The 21,876-nt window shown below is 31.7% G+C and overlaps 1 protein-coding gene across 1 annotated transcript in view; it reads right to left on the minus strand.

Moving 5' to 3' along the window:
* The window catches only part of LOC145259915 (dolichyl-diphosphooligosaccharide--protein glycosyltransferase subunit STT3B-like), a 104,781-nt gene that overhangs the window by 13,958 nt on the left and 68,947 nt on the right, over window positions 1-21,876 (minus strand). Inside the window, exons 7-14 of the mRNA XM_080117866.1 lie at window positions 20,029-20,128; window positions 18,675-18,773; window positions 13,221-13,367; window positions 10,658-10,861; window positions 8,356-8,552; window positions 5,810-5,991; window positions 1,941-2,112; window positions 1,544-1,717 (exon numbers count right to left, since the gene is read on the minus strand). Of these exons, the coding sequence (XP_079973992.1) occupies window positions 1,544-1,717; window positions 1,941-2,112; window positions 5,810-5,991; window positions 8,356-8,552; window positions 10,658-10,861; window positions 13,221-13,367; window positions 18,675-18,773; window positions 20,029-20,128 (1,275 nt within the window). The remainder of the gene's footprint in view (window positions 1-1,543; window positions 1,718-1,940; window positions 2,113-5,809; window positions 5,992-8,355; window positions 8,553-10,657; window positions 10,862-13,220; window positions 13,368-18,674; window positions 18,774-20,028; window positions 20,129-21,876) is intronic.

Genomic DNA, 21,876 nt, shown 5'->3' on the forward strand with positions numbered 1-21,876 from the left:
TTGTAATAGACATACAAACACACATCTTTCTTTTTCGTCAAATTAATGGTTGAATATGGTTAAATTTATGCACATTTTGCATTAAATGCTGATCACTATTAATCCTTAACTGTGCATCAAACCGAAACCATAAAACTTAATTTGTTGCACCTTATCATAAAAGCCCATACAAAATTTAGCCAGATTAGCCCAACAATTTCAGAGAAACAATGTAATGGACAGCAGACAAGCAGACTAAAAGAAATATAACAAGCTGTGTGTGCATGGTCCACCTCTAGTGCTGCATGTGAGATGATGCCACAAAAAATAGTGAAGAAATGATGAATGCGAGAAGTGTGAAGCACTAACGTTGCCTTCACATTTTTGCCAAGTTTCAGAAAAATCTAATAGATGTGGCAAAAGTTATGGGGTAAAAAGTGTCATTTATTGCAATTTGGGAGCATTTGTGACCCCTTTTGAGCTTCCGGGAATGCCAAATCCCAGTGAAAATGGACAAACGGTGCAGTTTCAGGTCTTAAGACATATTTAAATTTAGCACCATGGAAAACCACTATATAGACATACATATCAAGTTTTTGAGTAATATGAAAAAAGAGCTCCAAAAAGGCATGTTGTTTTTTTTAGCCCTAAAAGTCCCAGAGGGATGCAAACCAGAATTTTGCCAGGTTCACCCATACTGAATTTATATTAAGAATAATGGCCTCCACATTTTGGCCAAGTTTCAAGAAAATCTAATGGATGGATCAAACGCTATGGGTCAAAAAATAATTTTTGGCCATTTTGGAGCATTTTCGGCCTCTTTTGAGCCCCTGGGGATGCCAGTTCCCAGTGTAACTGGATAACGGTGCAGTTTCAGGCCTTAAAACATGTATATTTGAGTTGACCACCGTGAAAAACCACTGTATAGTCAGACATATCAAGTTTTTGAGAAATATGAAAAAAAAAAAAAAAAAAGCCACAGAAAGGGGCATTTTTAATACTGAAAGTCTCCGGGGATGTGAACCAGCATTTTGCCAGGGTTACCCATACTGGGCTCCACATTTTGGCTAAGTTTCAGAAAAAGCTAATGGATGGATCAAAAGTTATGGGGAAAACGTGTCATTTTTGGCTTCTTTTGAGCCTCTGGGGGATGCAACGGAAATTTTTTTACAGTGCACATCTATTTAATGAAATACAATTTGTGGTAAAATTTCAGGAAAAACTTATGGACGATTATCTGGCAATCGTCTGGACTAACGGATACACGGAAGCCACTGAAATCATAGGTTCCTCTCTGATAAATCGGGGGCACCAATATAAACTATACAACAATAAAGTGTTTTAAAATAATGCCAAATAGGATTTATGTTTTTTAGAATATTCTAAACTTGAGAATCATGATTAAACAAATTAAAACTTGCTTTTTGGTGATTATCGGCTAAATTAATTGAATAAATCAAATTGAAAAGTTGTTTAAAAATAAAAATAAGTAGGGGGACAGGAATTAAAAAACAAAAGCAAAAAAAAAAAAAACAAAGAAAAAAAAAAAAAAAACAATTTTTACCCGAATATCTTTTGGATGTTCACCTTCAGCAATTCGTACCATCCATAAAAACTTGTTAATATCGTCACCAGAATAGCCAATCACGCCACCAAAAATGACCAATACATAATTAACATCAAGTGACCGCATGATGTCATATGCAGCACTCTCATTAGAGGACATTGCCTTACCAACCTGGGAAACAAAAAAAATTTATTTCAGTAATTTCAAATATCAAACTCACTCTTTCTCGGTTGAAAATTTTTTCACTATCAAAAGTTTAATTATCATAAATAAAGGCTGTACATAAAGTGTATGCTATATATACAAAAATTTTGTTAGAAAATAGAATTAAAAAAAAAAAAAAAAAAGCTCATTTTTTTTAATTTACAATATTTCATGCATTTTCTGAACTTACCAAAGCTATATGACTATTATTCCACGTATTGTTATCCACTAACGTTGTCCGATTCCCCATCCCTGCTATCTGATATCCATAATCCCACCATGACATCACACGAGCTTTATCGTGAGTATTCTGACGCAGCCAAAAGTAAGCTTCTCTGAAATCATCCAAGATTGTACGACTCCTAAAAGTGAACAAAGAAAAAAAAGAAATTGATTAAGTACACATACGGTTTTCTGTAGGTAATATTTCTTAAAAACAAACAGAACACAACTTTTAGTTCTTTAAAAAAAAAAAAAAAAAAAAAAAAATGACAAAGGGAGAGAAAAAAAATAAAAAGATGAGACAAAAAGATCCAGTAACAATGCTACACTTTCATTCCTGAAAAAAAAAAAAAAAAAAAAAAATTTGTACATATTTTGGTTATTCTCAGATCTTTCTTCAAAGATTGTTGGGTGCCTTTCATATCGAAGTTCCAAATTATAAAGTTTAGAATATGTACATGTTTATATATTTTATGTACTAAATTTATTATTAAACTAATTAACTAATCATTATGAATTTTGGAACATAGCTTCTAGGTGTGAGGCATCCTGATGTAAGCTATATTTAGTTTTATGCAAAGGGAGTAAAATGGAGGAAGTTCTTTGAACATTCAGATATGTCATTTTTGTGAAATTTTAAATATTAGACATAAATCTTAAGTCATATTCCTATGTGTTTGTGTTTATTTACAATTTGATTAATATATACAAAAAGATTGATTTCACAAATTAATTTACATACTGAAAACAAACTTTCACTTTTATTCCTATTAAAATTTCTATATATACCATTTATTCAAAGGAAATCCACATTGAAGAAGTTACGTAATTTACATAAAGAAAATCTATTGTAATAATACAATAATTACATAATTAAAGAAATTAGATTTGAATAATTATGTTATTAATGATTTCAGTAATAGAATTGTATCAATTGTTCTATTTAGGAATATTATTTGAAGTTGATTTTGTTTTTATTTTTAGTTATTTTATTAAAGCCAACATAAATAAAGCTTACTTCTGTTTCAAAACAGAAGTAAACTTTATCTAAAAGATTTATGAATGCATTTCAAACTTAATTTGGTAGAATGTGGCTCACAGTTGTTCACAGAGAGGCACATGTAAAAAGGAACACAGAAGCGTGTGTGTGTATATTAGGTTGACAAGAAAAGTTCTTGCAGTCTTTAACTTAAATTCAAATGAACATATCTCGGCTCAAACAAAAATTTATTGATCGAAATAAGCACCATCAAAATCAACACACTTTTGCCAACGCAAAGCAAGTGTATTTATACCAATAACATAAAAAAATCTGGCTTTCTGGTGGATACAAAGCCGCTGAAGGCGTTTTTGATATCATTTGGCTTTTTGAAGCATTTTACACACAAAGTCATTGAAATGCTTGAAAAATGGTAGTTGGTAGGTGAGAGGTCTGGAGAGTTTGGCGGATGAAGCAGAGTTTCGTAGCCCAATTCGTTCAACTCTTGCGGGGGCAATTTAGCAACATGTGATTGAGCATTATCGTGGAGGAGAATTGGACCTTTTCTGTTGACTCATGCTGGGTGTTGTTGTCCAAGTTTCTGATACTTTTCATCCATTTATTTATTTCATTTTCACCTCAAACAAGACAGTGCCCCTTTGATGTAGGGGGCTACTATTGGGAATATAAGTTGCAAGAATACTATGTAGGGAGTTGAGCAGCAACATGTTTATTCACATTACATTTTAACTTCTGCATGTCAGTACAGTTAGGAAAACAGGAACCCGGAAGAGAGTTCCAGAGTTTAGCAGTTCTGGGGAAGAAACTATTAGAGTAGAAGGCTTTCTTACATCTAGGGATCTCTACTGTGTAGGGGTGGGATTTTGGTGATTGTCGGGTTTGTTGGGGGTATTTACGTCGAGAGGGTACAAGAGCTTGTAGTTTGTTGTGGCATCCACCATTAAAATACTTGTAGAACAGGCAGAAGGATGCAACATTTCATCAGTGGGACAGATGGTGAAACTTGGATGACAGTTCATGACCTATCAGGTTAGCAACTCTTAAATACTGTTCAGCCCAAATGTGACAACAATACACCATACATGGGTGAATGGTGGTCTTGTAGAGGTACAGAGTACTTTCAGGCATAAGTAACTTTCTAGCACTGTAGAGAGAACCCACCTTCCTAGCAGCAGCCCTGGCAATGCTCTCGATGTATCTGTTCAAACTTATGTTCCCTGTGAACATTAAACAAAGGAGTTTGAAAGAAGTATTTTCAGGTAATGTATCTTTAGCCATAGCTATTGGTGGTTGAGAAGGTTTCTTGTAATTATTGAAGGAAACAAGCTTAGTCTTGGCAGCATTGAATGTGACCATCCATTTTTTGTCCCCATTCTACAACAGATTGGAGGTCTTCCTCTAGTGTTTCTGCCATTTCCTTAGATAGGTGTTGATTTGTTTTCCCCTCATGCCTGTTATAGAGCATAGTGCCATCAGCAAATATACCCATGTTAAGTATTTGTCCAGTGATATTGTACAATCCGATTTTCCTGAGAAGACCATGCCATACCCTGTCAAAAGCCTTAGATATATCACCAGAATTATTGTAAATTGATATCACAGAAGCAGTTTCCCAGCAGTCAGGAAAGCAAGATTTAAGGCATTTGTCTTAAAGTTTGAAGAGGACTGGAGCAATCTCAATGGAGCATTTTTTTTTTTTAAGGTAAGCCAGGATGAGATAGGGTCTACATGCTTTTAAGGTGTCTAAGTTTTTTATGATATCATGCACTTGAGAAAGGGTAATTTTCAAATCACCAAGTGTGGCTTCTGTCCGCAAAAGAAAGTCAGGAAGCGAGTGGCTTGCTGGGTTCAATGTGGAGTTTGAGGCAAACTGACTGGCAAGCATGTTAGCCTTCTCGGTTGCTGTGCACACCTCATGATTGTTAGATAGTGGGGAGAACTGCTGATTGCTCATTATTCAAAAAATGAATCGATGAGACTGGTTGCAGACCATCGAACGGTTAGTGTTACCATCTTTTGGTACAACTCTGGCTTAGAGAAATGTTGTGAAGCTTCATTGGCATCTAACCACCAAGTTGAGTGTCGCCGGTTGTTATAAAAAACTCACTTTTCATCGCAAGTCACAACCCGGTCGAGATGAATTGGCTTTGACTAAGGCTCTCCATTGATCGTTGTCAACATCCTATGGTTGACCACTATGCTCATCATCTTCAAGACTTGTCACCGCTATGAAATTTCTTAAACCACCATTGTGCTGTGCGTTCAATAGTGATTCCTGGCCCAAATGCTTTGTTGATATCGCAAGCCGTTTCAACAGCTTTTCAGTCAAAAGTAACTTATTGGTTATGGAAACATTGTATATATTATTTTTTTTATTTTAGTTTGTTGATTTTCTGCTAAATCCCCAAAATTATCAAACTTTTAAAATTATATTGCAAAGAAAAAGAAAAAAGTTGCATAGTTAAAAAAAAAAAAAAAATGGGGATGGGAGGGGGGCACAATAATTAAAGTAAAGATTCCCTGGCAATGCCAGGTAGGTTATCCAGTTAATAAATATTCCTCAAATTTCAGTTTTTTAATATTTTAAAGGGATTTTATAGGCCATAATATAGATACAGCCTTTCATTTGAAGGTTAAGCCTAAAATTCAAGTCATTTTCTGGAATCAAAAATATGTAACAACCTTGGCTCAAAATTGGAATAAGGATTCTAGACATAAGGTTTAAAAATCATATCTTGATAATACTCTATGAGAGGACATACAAGTGGTGCAAAACTGTTTAGGGAATTTATTTTACTTATTATGTGGAACAAGTATATTTAATGAAACTGGCTTACCCATCATGATTGTAGGATGCCAAAACTATACTGGGGCTTGAATAGGCACTACTTGTCACCCACGTACAATGGACGGCAAACAAAACCAACATCATCACGACGGCAATATTAATCGTACTCTTAATATTTGTGCCTAAACCTTGTTCTTTCGGTTTATCATTGACCTTTTTTGGTTTGCCAACCTGAAATGAAAATAGATAAAATTATTGGCAACAGTTTATAAGCAGATCAATCTGTGGAACATATTAACACTGGACTGTTTACCTTCAGGCTACAACAGCCATTTTCACATCCAATGTCATCTTGTTGTAAATTATCCTACAAGTAATCCAATGTCAACAAATACTTGTCATAAGTAATCACTCATTCATCTTCTAATATTCTTCAGAATTAAACTGACAATACATCAACAGTATTAATACTTATCAAGTGACAAGTAGCAGCTCATTAGTAAAGAAAGAAAAGACATTTCAATTAGTCATGTGATCTGTTTATATGGAGCAGTTAAATTCAAGGTTTGTCAACATTTCTGCTTTATTAGCCACCATCCTGGTTAGTACTGAGGCTAACCTGAACATGTTTTCATCCTCATTATCATCAAATAAATTGCAGAAACATTCAAAATCAACATAATTACCCATCATCTTAACGAGTAATTGGAAAAAGACAAACTCATCATACACCTAAATTATAATTTAGGCATATGAAAAGTTATTTCCGTTATGCAAAAATCTTCACTATTAGAAAATACTTTTTTTCACTTAAACTTGGAATATTTTTTGACACATCCAATTTCACCTCAATATTAAAAAATCATAATTGCACAAAAACATACACATACCTGTTTAAATAAAAAAAATAAAAAAGTTGTACACAAAAAATTACTGAAATTCATTCATTTGGTTTTTAAAAATAAAATTTCATCTGTAAACGATTTTTAGCTAGTATTATGACTGTGAATTATGTCTCTTAGCTGTTGATAAGCAGAAAATGGTTGACAAACCATTTTGCCATTAAATTTTTTTTTTTTAAATACTTGAATTTGCATAATTTTTGGCATACCGTCTTTTTAAAACCTAACATATAAGTACATAATAAAAAAATTCGTGTTATTCTATTTTTTTTTTTTTTTTTTTTTTTTTTTACAAGAAGTTTAATATTTTAAAGTAAAACTGGACAAGTACCTACTTATTTTTATTTTTTTGCCTCTCTGGCTTAGAGCTGATTGCAATGAGTAACAAAGCATCATAGCACACAAACTTCATGAACGCTTCACTATCAACTGATGCATAACTCGACAAGGAATAATACTCGTCTACACAATAAGTTTTCATAACACAGAATTAGAATCTTATTTAATACTAATCGGGATACATGACACTCTAATTTCCATAAGTAAATTATATTACAAAAAATATGAAGCAATCTGCATAATATTGTAATTAGAAACATTTAAATTTATTTCAGAACTAAATCAAAATAATCATGCTTCAGTAAGGTTTTTCCAAATACAGTGTAATAACATGCTAACTGATTGAACCACCAAATCAATTCTATCTTTCTCTCGAATGTTGGTTAAAACAACAATAGTGACATTATTTTTGTCTTAACCCGGTTCATTTTTTTTTTTTCATTGACCCTGTCAACTAAAAGCAATGAAAGAAAGCAAATCCGTCATTTTCACTGGTGAAGATAGAAAAATTATCGGTCTTGTCTAAATTAGTATCCAGTGATTTGGATTAGAACTTTCAACTGTGGAGTAAAGAAATCCCCCCCCCCCCTCTGTTTCTGAAATTTGGAGATGAGGATTGCTAATTTGTATTATTTGGATAAAAAAAAAAAAAAAAAAAAAAAATACATATGTAATAATAAGTACTAAAATTGTACATCTAAAAACAATAGGTTCAAGTCTCCCAAAATTCATACTAGAATAGTCCAGTGGCGTAATGGATGAAGTACTAGATAAAATTCAGTTGTAAGTGACATTCTTCTGGAGGTTGAAGGTTCAATCGCTACTGCGAGCAGTACGTAGAATACAATCGGAAATTATTTAAGGCTTCTACCTGGTCACAGTTGAAACAAAAGGATGCCACTCCAGTGAATTAAATAATGGATTCCGTTTGAAATTCTGTGCAGATTACAGAGTTCAGCAGGATATACCTGAAGATGGTTGAAGGTTAGTGGCCAAAACATCGATGAATAACACTCAAAATGATAATGGTAGTCCAAATAATTTAAATTCTCCATCTTCCTTTATTTATGACTAATAAAAAATTTAAAAAATATAAGCCAGGATAAAATATAAAAATTGTTGAAATAGAAAATTAAATTTGTTTTTAACAAACTATTATGACGAACAAACTTTTTATGTAGCTGGTAAAAAAGTTATTGATCACAAAGGTAAAGGGGGGGTATTTCATATCTAAGCAGATTCAAATTCTATAGTTTTATTATAAAGACAAAAGAAAAAAGGCAAGGAGAAAAAGAAAATAGAAAAAAAGAGTAAAAAAAACAAAAGTTTTGAAGATAAAGTTAAAATGGCTTACTTTATCATAAAGTCGGTCGTTTTTAGTTTCTTGAGCATCATCTTTTTGCTTGGATTTGGGATTGTCATCTTTGGAATATACTTCAAATGTCTTGGAGAATGCAATGGCTGCCAGCACACAAACGATTGGAGTAAGAGTGAGCATCAGACGGACCATCACACCAGCAAAATAACTGGCACTGATAGCATAGAGCACCGCTGGGGGGGAAAAAAAAAAATTCTTATATTATCTCATATTAGCAACACCTGAAAACATTTAAATAGCTTAAAATATGTCATTAATTGCATATATAGAAAAAGCTTGATTAGAATCTTTTAAAATTTTTAAATCCAATTAAAATAAGTTATGACTATTTTTGTGCCTTACACATTTAGATATTTTTCCCTCTTTAAGACCCTATGCATTTTTTCACATTTTTTACACTACATTTTCAGTAAAAATGCTGCATCTTTGTTAAAACAAGATTAAGCAATGAAATATAAGTATTTTTGTGCAAGAAATCAGATTATGCCACTGAAAATCTCAAGAAATTAAGTTTTTAAATCTACAGTAAATGCACATAAATATGCTGCAATTCCTTAAAAATGCCATGCATCCATTAAAGGAAAAGTTAGATAACAAAGTTGAATTGTAATGCATTTTATGTACAAGAAACCAAAATCTAAATCTACGACTATTTAAAAATGACTATATTGCAATATTTCTTTGGTATTATTTTAGATTAATGCCGTCTGTTACCTATCTCCCACCCCATCTGACCATCTCTCCAAAATATGATTCTATCTTTTTAGGCAATTACATGTGAACACCCTGAAAAACTTTAATGAAAGATTAACATTTTTTTTTTTTTCTAGAATTTAAGGTAAAATGATTCATTTTAGGCCGTGCAAGTAAACAAAAATTTTTTTTTAAACATTTTCTGTTGTTCAAAGCAAAACACTTTAATATTAAACAAATGTTCATCGTTAAAAACTAATGCAACAGATAAAAATGCACACAAGTTATACATTTTCTTGTCTTTTCAACAATATAAATATTTTTTAAAAGTTGACTAGAAATATGCGAGAAATTGCAAGTTGGACAAAGTTCATTATGCCAGACTGGTTGGGATTACTTTAATATTCTGATAACCGAATAGCTCTAATTAAACTAACTAAACATATAAAAACATTTTTTATATTCATACTTTCAATTTAAAAAAAAAAAAAAAAAAACCTTCAACAAAGAAAACATCGTGTTTACAATCATGCTATTGCTGCTGCTAATATTATGAAACAGTTTTGCAATGAAAGTAAAAAGAAAATTTTTTTTCCGAATATCATGATTTTAAATTGCTAGCTATCACAAGAGAAAACAGTATACAATTATACTTTCAATGGATAAAAATAGTAAAAAGATTGTTTTATTTACTAGTGGGTGTCCGAAGAAATTTTTTTCAAAATTTTCAATAGTCATGTTGAAGTCTTTTAACAAAAAAAGTATTTTGGACATCCCAAACTATTAAAAGTGACATCTCTTCTGGTTAGTTTCCAAATTTCATGAGAAAATTCTTAATACAAATACTGTATGAGCATTTACAAATTGGGGAAGGGGGGGAGGGGCAGAGGAAGCGTGTCTTTATCAAACCTTACAGAAAACACTGTCTTATGATGGTCACACTTTTATGAATTTATTTGCTTAAAACTCTAAAAATATGTTATTTATTAATTCATTTGAAACTATATTAATTTCCAGACAAAACAGTGGTATTTTGAGGACTTAAAAGTCCTTTTGTTTTTAAAATATGACGATTTTAGTAGAATTTCCTTGCAATCGGTGATTATCCAAACTGTTTTATCAGTTCATGTGTACTGCTATTTATATAATAGACAAAATTGTGAACATCGTGCATGTATCTATTTCTTGTATCCAATTAACTTTGATAATTGAACAATTATTTTTTTAAGAAACATTTATTGAAATCAAAAAATGCAATAGCGTGAAATAAAACAATTGTAAAATCACTCAATTTTATTAATTTTTTTAAACTTTGAAAATATCTTAATTGTATAAACAATAAAACTTTGACCTTTTTCCTCATGAAAATTATTTTTATGCTATAAGTTATGAATTTATTTCTCAGAAATATTACAATTTCTTCAGAGAAAACATTAAAATAAATACAAACGCACAGTTTTGAATTTCTCATAAAATATTCAATATCTGTATGAATCTGTTTTTGTCTGAAATTTTGCTCACACCTATAATAGTAGATTGGTATTTATGGTGCAAGGAAAAAAAAAAAAAAAGAATTAAGACTTACCAAAGACTCTTTCATCATTCACATTACGTATACAAAACCAAACACCAGCTGGAAAAGCGCAAACCAAAATGTGAAGGTCAAAGAAAAAAGAAACCCAAGTTGTAGGTTGATGTTCGGAGACAGAGGCAATTATAGGAATGTGGATTTTTGCATAACCAGTGTCCCATAAGGAATAGAAGCGGCCACTCCAGGGAGCAATGAAGCCTGAAAGAAAAAAACAAAACAAACAAAAAAAAAAACATTAAAAACGAAATTAACTTAGACTATTCTTACACTATACTAAGTTTAAATTTGAAGATCTTAAAAAACCAAGAAATTCTGTAAAATTTTTTATTAAATGAAAAATAATTTTTTTTAAATTGTTTTTATAAGACTTTTGGTGGCATCTATAACCCTAACCCCTCTCTTGTCCGTCACATCCGTCGCTAACCTGGTTCACGGGAGCATACTTGTGATGTACTTCTGGCTGTGTTCATCGCTCCCAGCCCGCAGGACCACAGATGCAACCCAGCAGGGTTACATTCTTACTTGTCTAGTGGTGAACCCCTCAAGCGTGACCAGACTCTCACCAGTCACTGGAAAATATATCTGCTGCCCAGGGCACGCAAAATATGCATGACCCTAAGTCCATGTGGCAACATTGTCGATTTTGGTTGTCACTCTAGCTTCGTGCTGGATCCAGTCAATCTCTTTCATCATCTGGTGTCAGGGCATACCTGAAATAAACTGCATCTTTATTCAGGCCAGCAATCGAGAAACAAAGAAAAACTCTGGTTCATTTTTGTATAAATCAAACAAAATAATTATTTATAAATCATTTTACACTTGTTTAAAGTCGAGTTCTTTGATCCGAGCTTCATGATGCAGGTTGTATAACTTAAGTTCGTCTAGTTAATTTCCCAGCTAAGAACAAGGGCTTTTCAACTTAGCTCTTGTGAGGGTTTTACAAAACCCTCATAAAAAAAGTTTAAAATTTTTAGAAACATCAAATAATGTTGTATAAATTTTTTATTAAATGAAAATATTTTTTCCTGAAACTTACAGTGGTATCCACTCCAATCATAGAACTATAATTAGAGTAGATGCCACTGTAAGTCTCAGAAAAAAAAAAAAATATACAGCATTACTTGGTTTTCTAAAAATTTCTAATTTAACCTTACAAAAAAACTTGTTCACTGTACTAAGTTTTGGACTAATCATATTTGGTTTAAGTTTTTTAATTACATGCTACATGTGTTATAACTAGGGCTATGACAATAGAATATTCTTTTCATTATTTCGACTCAAGTATATATCCGTTAATATCTTATAAGTTTTTAGATAGAGTTATGTGGTTCTTAGTTGATTAACTGTGTCGGATATATACTCTAGAGTCAAAACAATGCTAAGAATATTCTCTTGTGATAGCCCTAGTGATAACCCACTTCTGACCAGGTCTTTATCCCTGTTTCTCTCAAATCCATCCTTATCATTTCCTTTTGTTTTCCCTTGTCTTCCATTCCAAACTGACTTTGTGAACTCAATATTATTATACTGATGAGTAATTCAAATGGAATCAAGCTCAGATTAAAATCAGGACTGAAAAGTTATGAGAGTAAGAGGTAGAACGATTTTCATTCATTTAGGAGTGAGAGTTAATGAAAATTTGGTTCTTACCCAAAATTTCCCCTACATTAAAAACAAAATTAAAACAATCTGTATGATGTATGTAATCATGACAAAACGAGCATAGTGTATTCTAAAAAGCACAAATTCATCAAGTAGTTTTATTTTTATAAAGAAAATCAAATTTTATGACTAACCATCTTTTTTCTTTTGAAAACAATCTAAAAAACAAAGGAAGATAATTCAAACTTGCAAGATATGTTGTAATGCTTACAGATTCCCATTAATCGCTTAAAAATGATTTTCTTTATTAAAATAAAATCACTTTATCAATTTACGTGATTTTTTGGAACATAACTTCATTTTTCATGGGTACATACATCATACAGACTTTTTTTAAATTTTTGTTTTTAATATAAGGGGAATTCTGGACAATAACAAAAATGAAAAAAAAAAGAAAAAACTTGGGTTCCTAAATTGATACATAAAAAATGACCCAAAATAAAAAAAAGTTCAAAGACTTGATAAATGTATTCATGTTTAAAATTGAAATGTCATAAATAATATATAGTACAGGGTGACTAAAAAAAAAACGGGCCCCAACCCTAATTAGTTTCTTAGTGTTTTGTCTGAATGAAATGAAAGTTTGGTCATAACTAGGTTATTATATTCAAAACATCTCAGGGTCTTTGGCCTTTTTTCTCTGTTGACTGTAAAATGCTCAGAAAAACAATTGTATGTCCTGTTTTTTTTTTTGGGGGGGGGATCACCCTATAAATAAGTCACAGATAAAGATTTGACTGAAATATCTTTTAAAAACAACAGCCATGATTGGATTTGAACCCAAGAAAGGAGATTAAGGAGAGTAATAAGAGTAACATTTTGCAAACAGACCATTTTCTTAACAAGGTAATTAGAAAAAAAGAAATAAAGGAGTAAAATGATAAGCCTTCCTCACCTGCCCATGTTAACCCAACAACAGTACAAAAAACAATCCCAGCTGCACCGACAATAGAAATGATGAAAAAATAACGGAACTCTGCTTTAGTGAGGTGAGATTGAATATAACGCAAAGCAGCGTAGGCGTTGAGCAAGGCAAACACACCTGAAAGAAGAGAAGAGTAGAATAAATTCACAAGTTCTCACAATAGTTTCATGACACTTTAAATTAAATTTAACTCTTAACATGGTATTAAAAAAGAAAAACAGAAAAATGAAAGTATAAAGGCAATACTGGTTAATATATAAAGCAAGCTTTTTCTTTAATACTAATGTTACCATTTACCAAAGCTAAAAGCCACCCGAGGACAAGGGTTAAGGAGATTACTAGTTGGATGATGAATACTATAAAAAGTTGATTATAAAAAAAAACAAAAATGGAAATAACGAATGGAATGGCTAAACTTTTATTACTAAGTATGGTATGACAAATATTTGTGGACGTGAAACTTTAAGGTGTCCATGTTGTAATGTACAGAGAAACAGTTCAGTGGTGATGTGTTTCACGGATGGGGAGTTCTTAGAAACTGCTCATGTAAATTCAGTTGGGTTTTAAATAAAACAGGAAGCAAAGTTTGTTGCAGTGATAGTAAAAATAGTTACTTGATGTGAATGTTTTAGGGGGGGGGGGATGGATTGGATCTCAATTGAGTATTTTTCATGAAAATAATGTTATCAGATGTTAAGAAAATTATTTTAAACAAGAATAGCTTAAACTTTAGCACTTACGTTTTTGAAAATTTTGTAAGAAAAAGGAACTCTTAGCCAAGTAAAATCATTACACATATTTAAAGCAATTGTGCACACACTATATATATCTATAAAAGTGAAAGTGTCTGTCTGTCTGTGTACATTTCTCTATGCAATAACTGTAAATTTTCAGTCTACAGACTCAAAATTTGATATACAGGGTACTGACATTTGGGAAAATCTTTGTAATCCGTTTTTGGCCAGAAATTTGGCTGTTAAGGGGTGAAAGTTCAATGATTTAACCCTTGAGAACTCTACCAAACTTCTCTGCCAATTTTGGGTATAAACAATTGAAATTTTAGATATAGGTTCCTTGGACATGGATCTAACTGAATAACTTGATTTGAGCCCAAAACAATGAATGTTAAGGGGGTCATAATAGGGATCAAAGTTTTAAAAAATTTTACTTCTGCGGTCTCTACCAAATTACTCAGACAATTTCTGGTCTAAACATTTGAAATTTTACATAAAGGGTATTCAGAGATAGAGCAAGCTTTTTAATCGGTTAGGGTCGAAAATTTGAGCTACCAATATATAAATGTATGTATGTATGTTTGCATGTCTGCCTAAAACTTTCGACAGAGGCAACAAATTTTCACAAGATCAGAATCGTTTTGAAGCTCGACCCTTCAGACGACAAATACCGAAAAATTGGCTAAATAATTTCTTCACCTTCAACTGGGCACTTTTCTACAGGGAGGTGTCGCTTTTTTCGCCAATATTTTCGAAAGTTATCTCCTCTTTTTGATTGTCTAGCCTTAATTTTAAACTAGCAATACACATGAAAAAATTGAAATAGCTTGAAATATTTCAATATTGGTATGCATAGAAAGAGCTAAGAAAGAATCTTTTTAAATTTTTAAAATCTGATTAAAATTAAGGAAGTTATGGCTATTTTTGTGCCTCACACGTTTGGATATTTTTCCCTCTTTAAGACCATATGCGTTTCGTCACATTTTTTACACTACCTTTGCAGTAAAAATGTCATATCTTTGTTAAAACACAAAACTAAGAAATGAAATTTACCATATAAGTGTATTTTTGTACAAGGAATCAGAATATGCAACTGAAAATCTCCCAAAGTTTATGGTTTCCAAATAATCTGCAGTAAATGTGCATAAATATGCTGCAATTCCTTAAAAATGCCATGTATCCATAAACAGAAAAGAAGTTGGAGAACTCAAAGTTGAATTGTAATGTGCTTTATGTACAAAAAACTTAAATCTAAACATAAGACCATTTAAAAATGAATATATTGCAATATTTCTTTGGTATTATTGTAGATTAACACCTTCTGTTTAACCCCACTCAACTCCTTCTGACCACCCCTCCAAAATGTGATTCTACCTTTTTAGGAAATTATGTATAAAATGCCATGAAAAACTTTAATGAAAGATAAACAAATTATTTTAGAATTGAATGTAAAATAATTTCCTAATATAGGTCATTCTAGCATTTTAGGGCAGTTAACTGTTTTTTTTTTTTTTTTTTTTTTTTTTAAGATGATTATGTGTAGTTTTAAGAAGGGTTTCTATGCAATGAGAATATGGGGAGGGTTGCCATTCGGACTTTGAATTAATTGTAGGGGCTAAGGAAAATTATGTGTGAACATACTGAAAACTTGACAGAGACAAAGCTAACAAAAACAATATTAGAGGGGGGGGGAGCGGTTAGTTTCACAAAAATTTAATGTAAAATAATTCACCATTTCCTGGCCATTCTAGCATTTTAGGACAGTTAACCAATTTATTTTTATGTGTATTTTTCTTTAAGTAAGGATCTATTTTTGTTTGTTTATTTTAGATGCTTGTATGTGGCTTACAAAGGTATTTTATTTGGGGGGGGGCTTGCCACTCGAACTTAGTGTTATTGTTAGGGTTAAAGAGTGTTTTAGGAATACGAACCGTTACTTCATTTTTGTTTTGTTGTCCTAACTGCAAAATGCCGTTTCCATTTCAAATAAATATTTTACAGAAAGATATATATATATATATATATATATATATATATATATATACATATATATACATACATATATATGTGTGTGTGTATTCGACAGGTAAATAAGTCAGAAAATGTTATATTTAGTTTTAATTTAATAAGAAACTGCGTTGCGAAATTTCAAAGAAAATTCCATAAATTTGTTGATTTCTATTTTCGAGGTTGAAGGTGTTAATTCCATAGGCCGTTTATACTACGCTGGAGCAGGTTGTAAAAATATCTTTCGCTTAATAAGTAGAAAAAAAAAATAACGAAATAAAAAGCTTCCTAATGGTAGTTTGATGTGTTTTCTTTTAAAATTTCAAGAATATTGATATAGATTTTGAGGGTTTGTATTACTATACACATAGATTCGAAAAAGTTGTCAAAAAACAAATATATAACAAATAAATGTTATCAAAAGCAAGTTACTTTTCTACATAACTGGATAATTTTTTAGTGTTTTTATTTAATGTAACATGTTTATTCAGCTTGAAAACTGTGTTTACCGATGTTTTGGAAAATTTAAAATGGCGCCTGACTCTTGAAACGGTAAGTTTGTGGAAAAGAGTTAAAAATAAAAAAGTAGACAAAATACTGCTAGAAACTCGCTCAATATATGTTGCCGTGACATGTGACATAGGCTGACATAAATTCTGATAGTTTTTAACAGTATTTTGTATAGTTTTTTTTATTTTTAACTCCTTTTCTCAAACTTACCGTGTCAAAGAGAGTCGGGCCGGGCGCCATTTTCAATTTTCCAATACATCGGTAAACACTGTAGGTTTTTTGAGCTGAATAAACATGTTACATTAAATAAAAACACTAGAAAATTATCCAGTTAGGTAGAAAAGTAACTTATCTTTCCTTTGATAACATTTATTTGTTATATGTTTGTTTTTAACAATTTTTTCAAATCTATGTATAAACGAGATTTTGATACTTATTTTGATTTTGAAAAAAAAACATTTGTGGCTGTTCGCAGTAAAACATTGTTTTAATTCGCTGTTCAAAACTAATTTAAAGAATAAAAGTGCATGCAATCTACAAAAGTTTATTTTGTTTTTTTAACCATGTTTTTAAATTTGACGAGAAATGTGAGAAATTGCAACAGATTCAATGAATGTCCGCGTATTCAATCACCGCGAGCGGATATTTTGTCAACACGGTTTTTTAACAAATAAGAAATAATATTTTTATTATGTTTGAAACAACTTTAATAGTTTATTTTGGAAGTATATTCCATAAATAAAATAAAAAACCCACTTTAAAAACAGAAATTACGATTTTTTTATATTTTATTCGCAGTTTTGTCTTAGGGGTGTCAAATTTGCAATGGCGATTTTCCCAAAGATTCTGACACTGCTACCGATTCATAATGCCGAATTGGTTGGGATTGTTATTATACATTCTGAAAACCGAATAGTTCTAAACTAATGTTATTCTGATAACAAAATAGCTCTAATTAAACATATAAGAACATTTATATTCATATTTTCATGTTTTTCTTAATTCGTTCTTGAATAAAAATTAAAGAACGCGTGTTGTTTATACACTGTGCTGTGCTATGGCTGATTCTACAGGCTGGAGCTGCTGCTGCTTCTAGTAATACTAACTTCATTTGACCAAATTCGAGAAATAGAAACAATTTTTTTTTCGGGTAGGTCCTTTTAAATTATCAATTACCGCGGTCCTACTCAACATAAAATAATACTTTTAATTGATAAAGATAGTAAAAAGATTGATTTACTTACTACTGGGTGTCCGAAGAATTTTTTTTTCAAAATGTTCGATACTAGTCATATTAAAGTCTTATTTTTAACACAACAAAAAAAGAAATGGTCAAAAATATTTCGGAAACTTGACAGTTTTAAGATTAACACCTCTACTGATTGGTTCCCAAATTTCATGACGAAATTCTTTATACAATCACGGTACGGACCTTTAGAAAACAGGGGGGGGGGGGGTCATTACAAAACCTTACCGAAAACGCCATTTTATGACGTTCACATTTTTATCACTTTATTTGCTTAAAACTCTTAAAATATATAATGTACATTCATATTTATTAATTCATTTGAAAGTATATTCATTTCCGAACAAAACAGTAATTTGAAGTGCTTTGGTTTAAAAAATATGGCTATTTTAGTAGAACTACCTTGAAATCTGATTATCCAAAGCATTTTTTCGTCCGTGTGTATTACTATTTAAACCTACGTCACTTATGGTTTAGCAGTGGTCGTAACAGCAAAGATGTCGTTTTTTTTTCACATTTTTCTCCTTCGCAATACGGGTTCGAGCCAGCTTGCCTACTACCGCTTTTTTTTTTTTTTTTTTTTTTTTTTACTCAACACACACCAAACACCCGGGCAATACCGGGCTGAAATGCTACTATATATATATATATATATATATATACACACACAGATTCATAAAAGTTAACATAAGTGGCAAAATTTTATTTCATTTATTTATATTTTACTTTGCAAATTATATTGAAGGAATATATTTATTTCTAATACAGCTGTTTCATAAAATTTATGGTTACCACTGAAAAAAAAAAAAAATGGGTAGTAGGGATGAGGCAGAGATCCAACTGATATAGAATAAAATGGAGTAGGAGGAGGGTTTCAGATTAGATTTTTGAGTCAAGAAAAGGACTGATTAAAAATGTGACACTAACCTGCTGCAGCCATATGCTCACTTGTGCGAATGGGTTGGAAACCAACAAATGGAATTTGCATGGATAACAATAAACCCACTATGTAGAATGTACTGTAAGCTGAAAAAGGAGAAAATAGTAAAAAAAAAAATTATGGATAGGTTTTATTTTTAGTCGACTAAAATTTAAGGAAAAAGATATTTTATGCAAAATTTAAGAATTTTTTCCAAACTGGTTAGATTACTTTAGAAATTCAGAAATATATTTTAGATAAAAAAAATTTTGTAAAGTAATAACTGTTTTAGCAAAACAGTACCTATTCAAAACAAATTAAATGCAAGTTACTGCTTTACTAATATGGCAGGGGTGGATGATTAATTCCAATCATGCTTATATTAGCAATACCACACCACTTTTTTCTTTACCTCAAATAAACTCAAATCAAGCATTATCAAAAAGAGCATAAAAAACAAAAGAAATTAGTTTTTTTTTTAAATCGGTCCATTAGAACTGGAGTTATGACCATCAAAAATGCGTGGTTAACTGGACATTTTGTCTTAAGTCAGTCCTATTCAAATGCATACAAGTTTGTGACTGAAAATGGTAGGAAATTAGCACAATTTACAGACTAACCCATCTTTAAAAAAGCTGTATTTTCAGATCTTGAAAATTTGAACATATAATACTATGAAGGTTCAGATGGCTGTATTTACGACCATTTCACTTGGTAACTTGAATACTAATTAGCATATTTCAGTTTCATTTTAACAGCTTTAAGTAGAAACATAAAAACAGCTAAGAAAAACGGTAAGTACAGGTTTATCATCATATGAAGTATTATTCTGATGGACATTATCATTTGTCATTATAACATGAAAAATCCAAGACAGCAACCAGGAAATCCAAGATGGCCACCACAATTCAAAGAAATTAACAAAATATGACTTGTTACATATCAAATTAAAGGAAATTTTGTACAGATTAGAATTACGTTTTCAAGTACATTATACTAATTAGCATAATTAAGTTTCATTAACAACTTTAAATCGAAACATAACAGCTAAAAAATTACATTATCACATTTTTATTTTCTGAATATTGTGAAAACTAGTAAATTTTTTCATATTTTTTTTAATTGAACTACATGACATTTTTTTTTACAATTTTTGTATAAAAAAAAATACTAGGTAAAATAAATAAGATTTTTATGATTCACAATTTATATTTTTTTGCATCCTCATCTTATAATTACTTTTACTGTACTTTGTCCTCAGCATAATCTCGCTACCCCAATAATTGAAAATAATTCATCAAAAATTTATTTACAACATATGGAGGTTTTAAATATGCAAAAAATTACATAATGGCTACATACCAATATAGATTCTTCGAGAATAGCGCCTCATGAGCAATAAAACAAAAACGTGAAGAGGAATTAAGTTGATAATGAAGACATAGCCACCCCAGGCAGAAACCTAAAATAAATAAATAGAAAAAGAGGCAATATATATATATAAATATATATAATATATACATATGTGCGTGTGTGTGCATATCAGCAGGGATAAGAAATTGAAAAATTTTCTCTTTGTACACATACTTAGTCATGTTACTTTTGGGACCCCTTTTCTATCTTTTTGGACATGGTTTAATATCATAGAAAGTCATCTGCTGCTTGACGGATCTAGTTTTAGGGTTGTTTTTGGAACAACTACGAGCAAAAATCGAACGCCATTTTTTTTCTGATGCACTTAGTCCATGGAAACCCAAAGAGTATGAATATTACATTATATTTTTAGCCATAACCAACTTGAAATCATAGAAAATTTGATAATTAAGAATTTTAAGTACATCCCTGGTATATATGATGTTTTACCCAAATACAGATGGGAATATGACTGATTCTATACTGTTTTAATGCTAGGCAACTTGTCCTGAGGACATTGCTACCAAAATGTGGTCCTCCCAAACCTTAAATCTTTCTGCATGGCTGGTGGAGCTGTTTAGTCAAATAATTGCAGAAAGAATCCCAGTTGATGTCAGAGTTTAAATCTATAAGAATAAAGTCCCACTGAACGCAGCAACTACAAACCAATTTGACTTATTTTGAACGCAATGAAAATTTGTTAGATCATTGGACACAGAATAAAGGAGAATGTTATGAGGATACAAAATTTGAGTTCATTAAGTACAACACAACAGATGACAAACATGGTCCTTGACAGAAAAGAATGCCAAGGTTGATATCGCTGCATCTTGCCTTCCTTGATCTGGAAAAGTCCTTTAACTGCATGCCACATGTAATCTGATACATGCTGTAAGACCATAATATTTCCGCAAAATTATTTTGCCGAGTCAGACTACAACTCATCAAGGAGTCTGATGTGACCTGCCGCTGATATGTCTAAGAACTTCATCATCATGGTTGGAGTACACCAAGACTTGGCCCTTTCTGTGCTGCTCTGCATTCTTGTCATGTACAGCATCAAAGACCTGCACTAGCCCATGCCCTAGACACTCTTGTATGCAGATGATGTTCAGCTTGCCTCAAAGAGAAAATGCCATTTATAACATAAGTCCTGGAAAGATAAACTGGCGCAGTTAGATTTACGGCTGATCATCAGGAAGACTGAATATTTAATCATCGATAAACACAGACATGGTATCATCCAAGTCGACAGGCATGATCTTAAAATATCTGTTCGACAGTTAACAATGATAACATTCTCAAAGTTGTTGTGTGCATCACTGCGATGTGGCTCAACACCACCTCTGGTATTCTCTGTAACCACAAGATCAATGACCATCTACTGTCGAAGATATATTTTATATAACTTGGAGTGTTTACCAAGAACAAGGCAGAGCAAACATCTGCTATAATGGAAACTAAAATGCTCTGTTGGATGTCTTGAATTCTACTGCTGGATCACATCTGGAATGTTGATATTCAAAAGCAAAAGCACATCGATTGAGGGAATAGTGGCTCAGATGGTTTGGACACACATTAAGAGCCAACAAGGACGTTGTTGTAACACTTGCCTTGTTGGGAAGTGACCAAAACGAAGCCTGATAAAGAGTTGGGCAAACACCCTGCAGAAAGATGCCTGTAAATCCATCCTTCACCCAAGCCTGTGATCATGTCAAGTGAAGACAGTGTTGTGTCGATGACGCAGTTAACGAGATACTGGCTGGAATCAACTTGTGTTAAAGTGCAGAGAGGTTG

Source organism: Euprymna scolopes, chromosome 35 (assembly GCF_053919585.1).
Source record: "Euprymna scolopes isolate OS-2025 chromosome 35, ASM5391958v1, whole genome shotgun sequence".
In the NCBI taxonomy this organism is placed as follows: Eukaryota; Metazoa; Mollusca; class Cephalopoda; order Sepiida; family Sepiolidae; genus Euprymna; species Euprymna scolopes.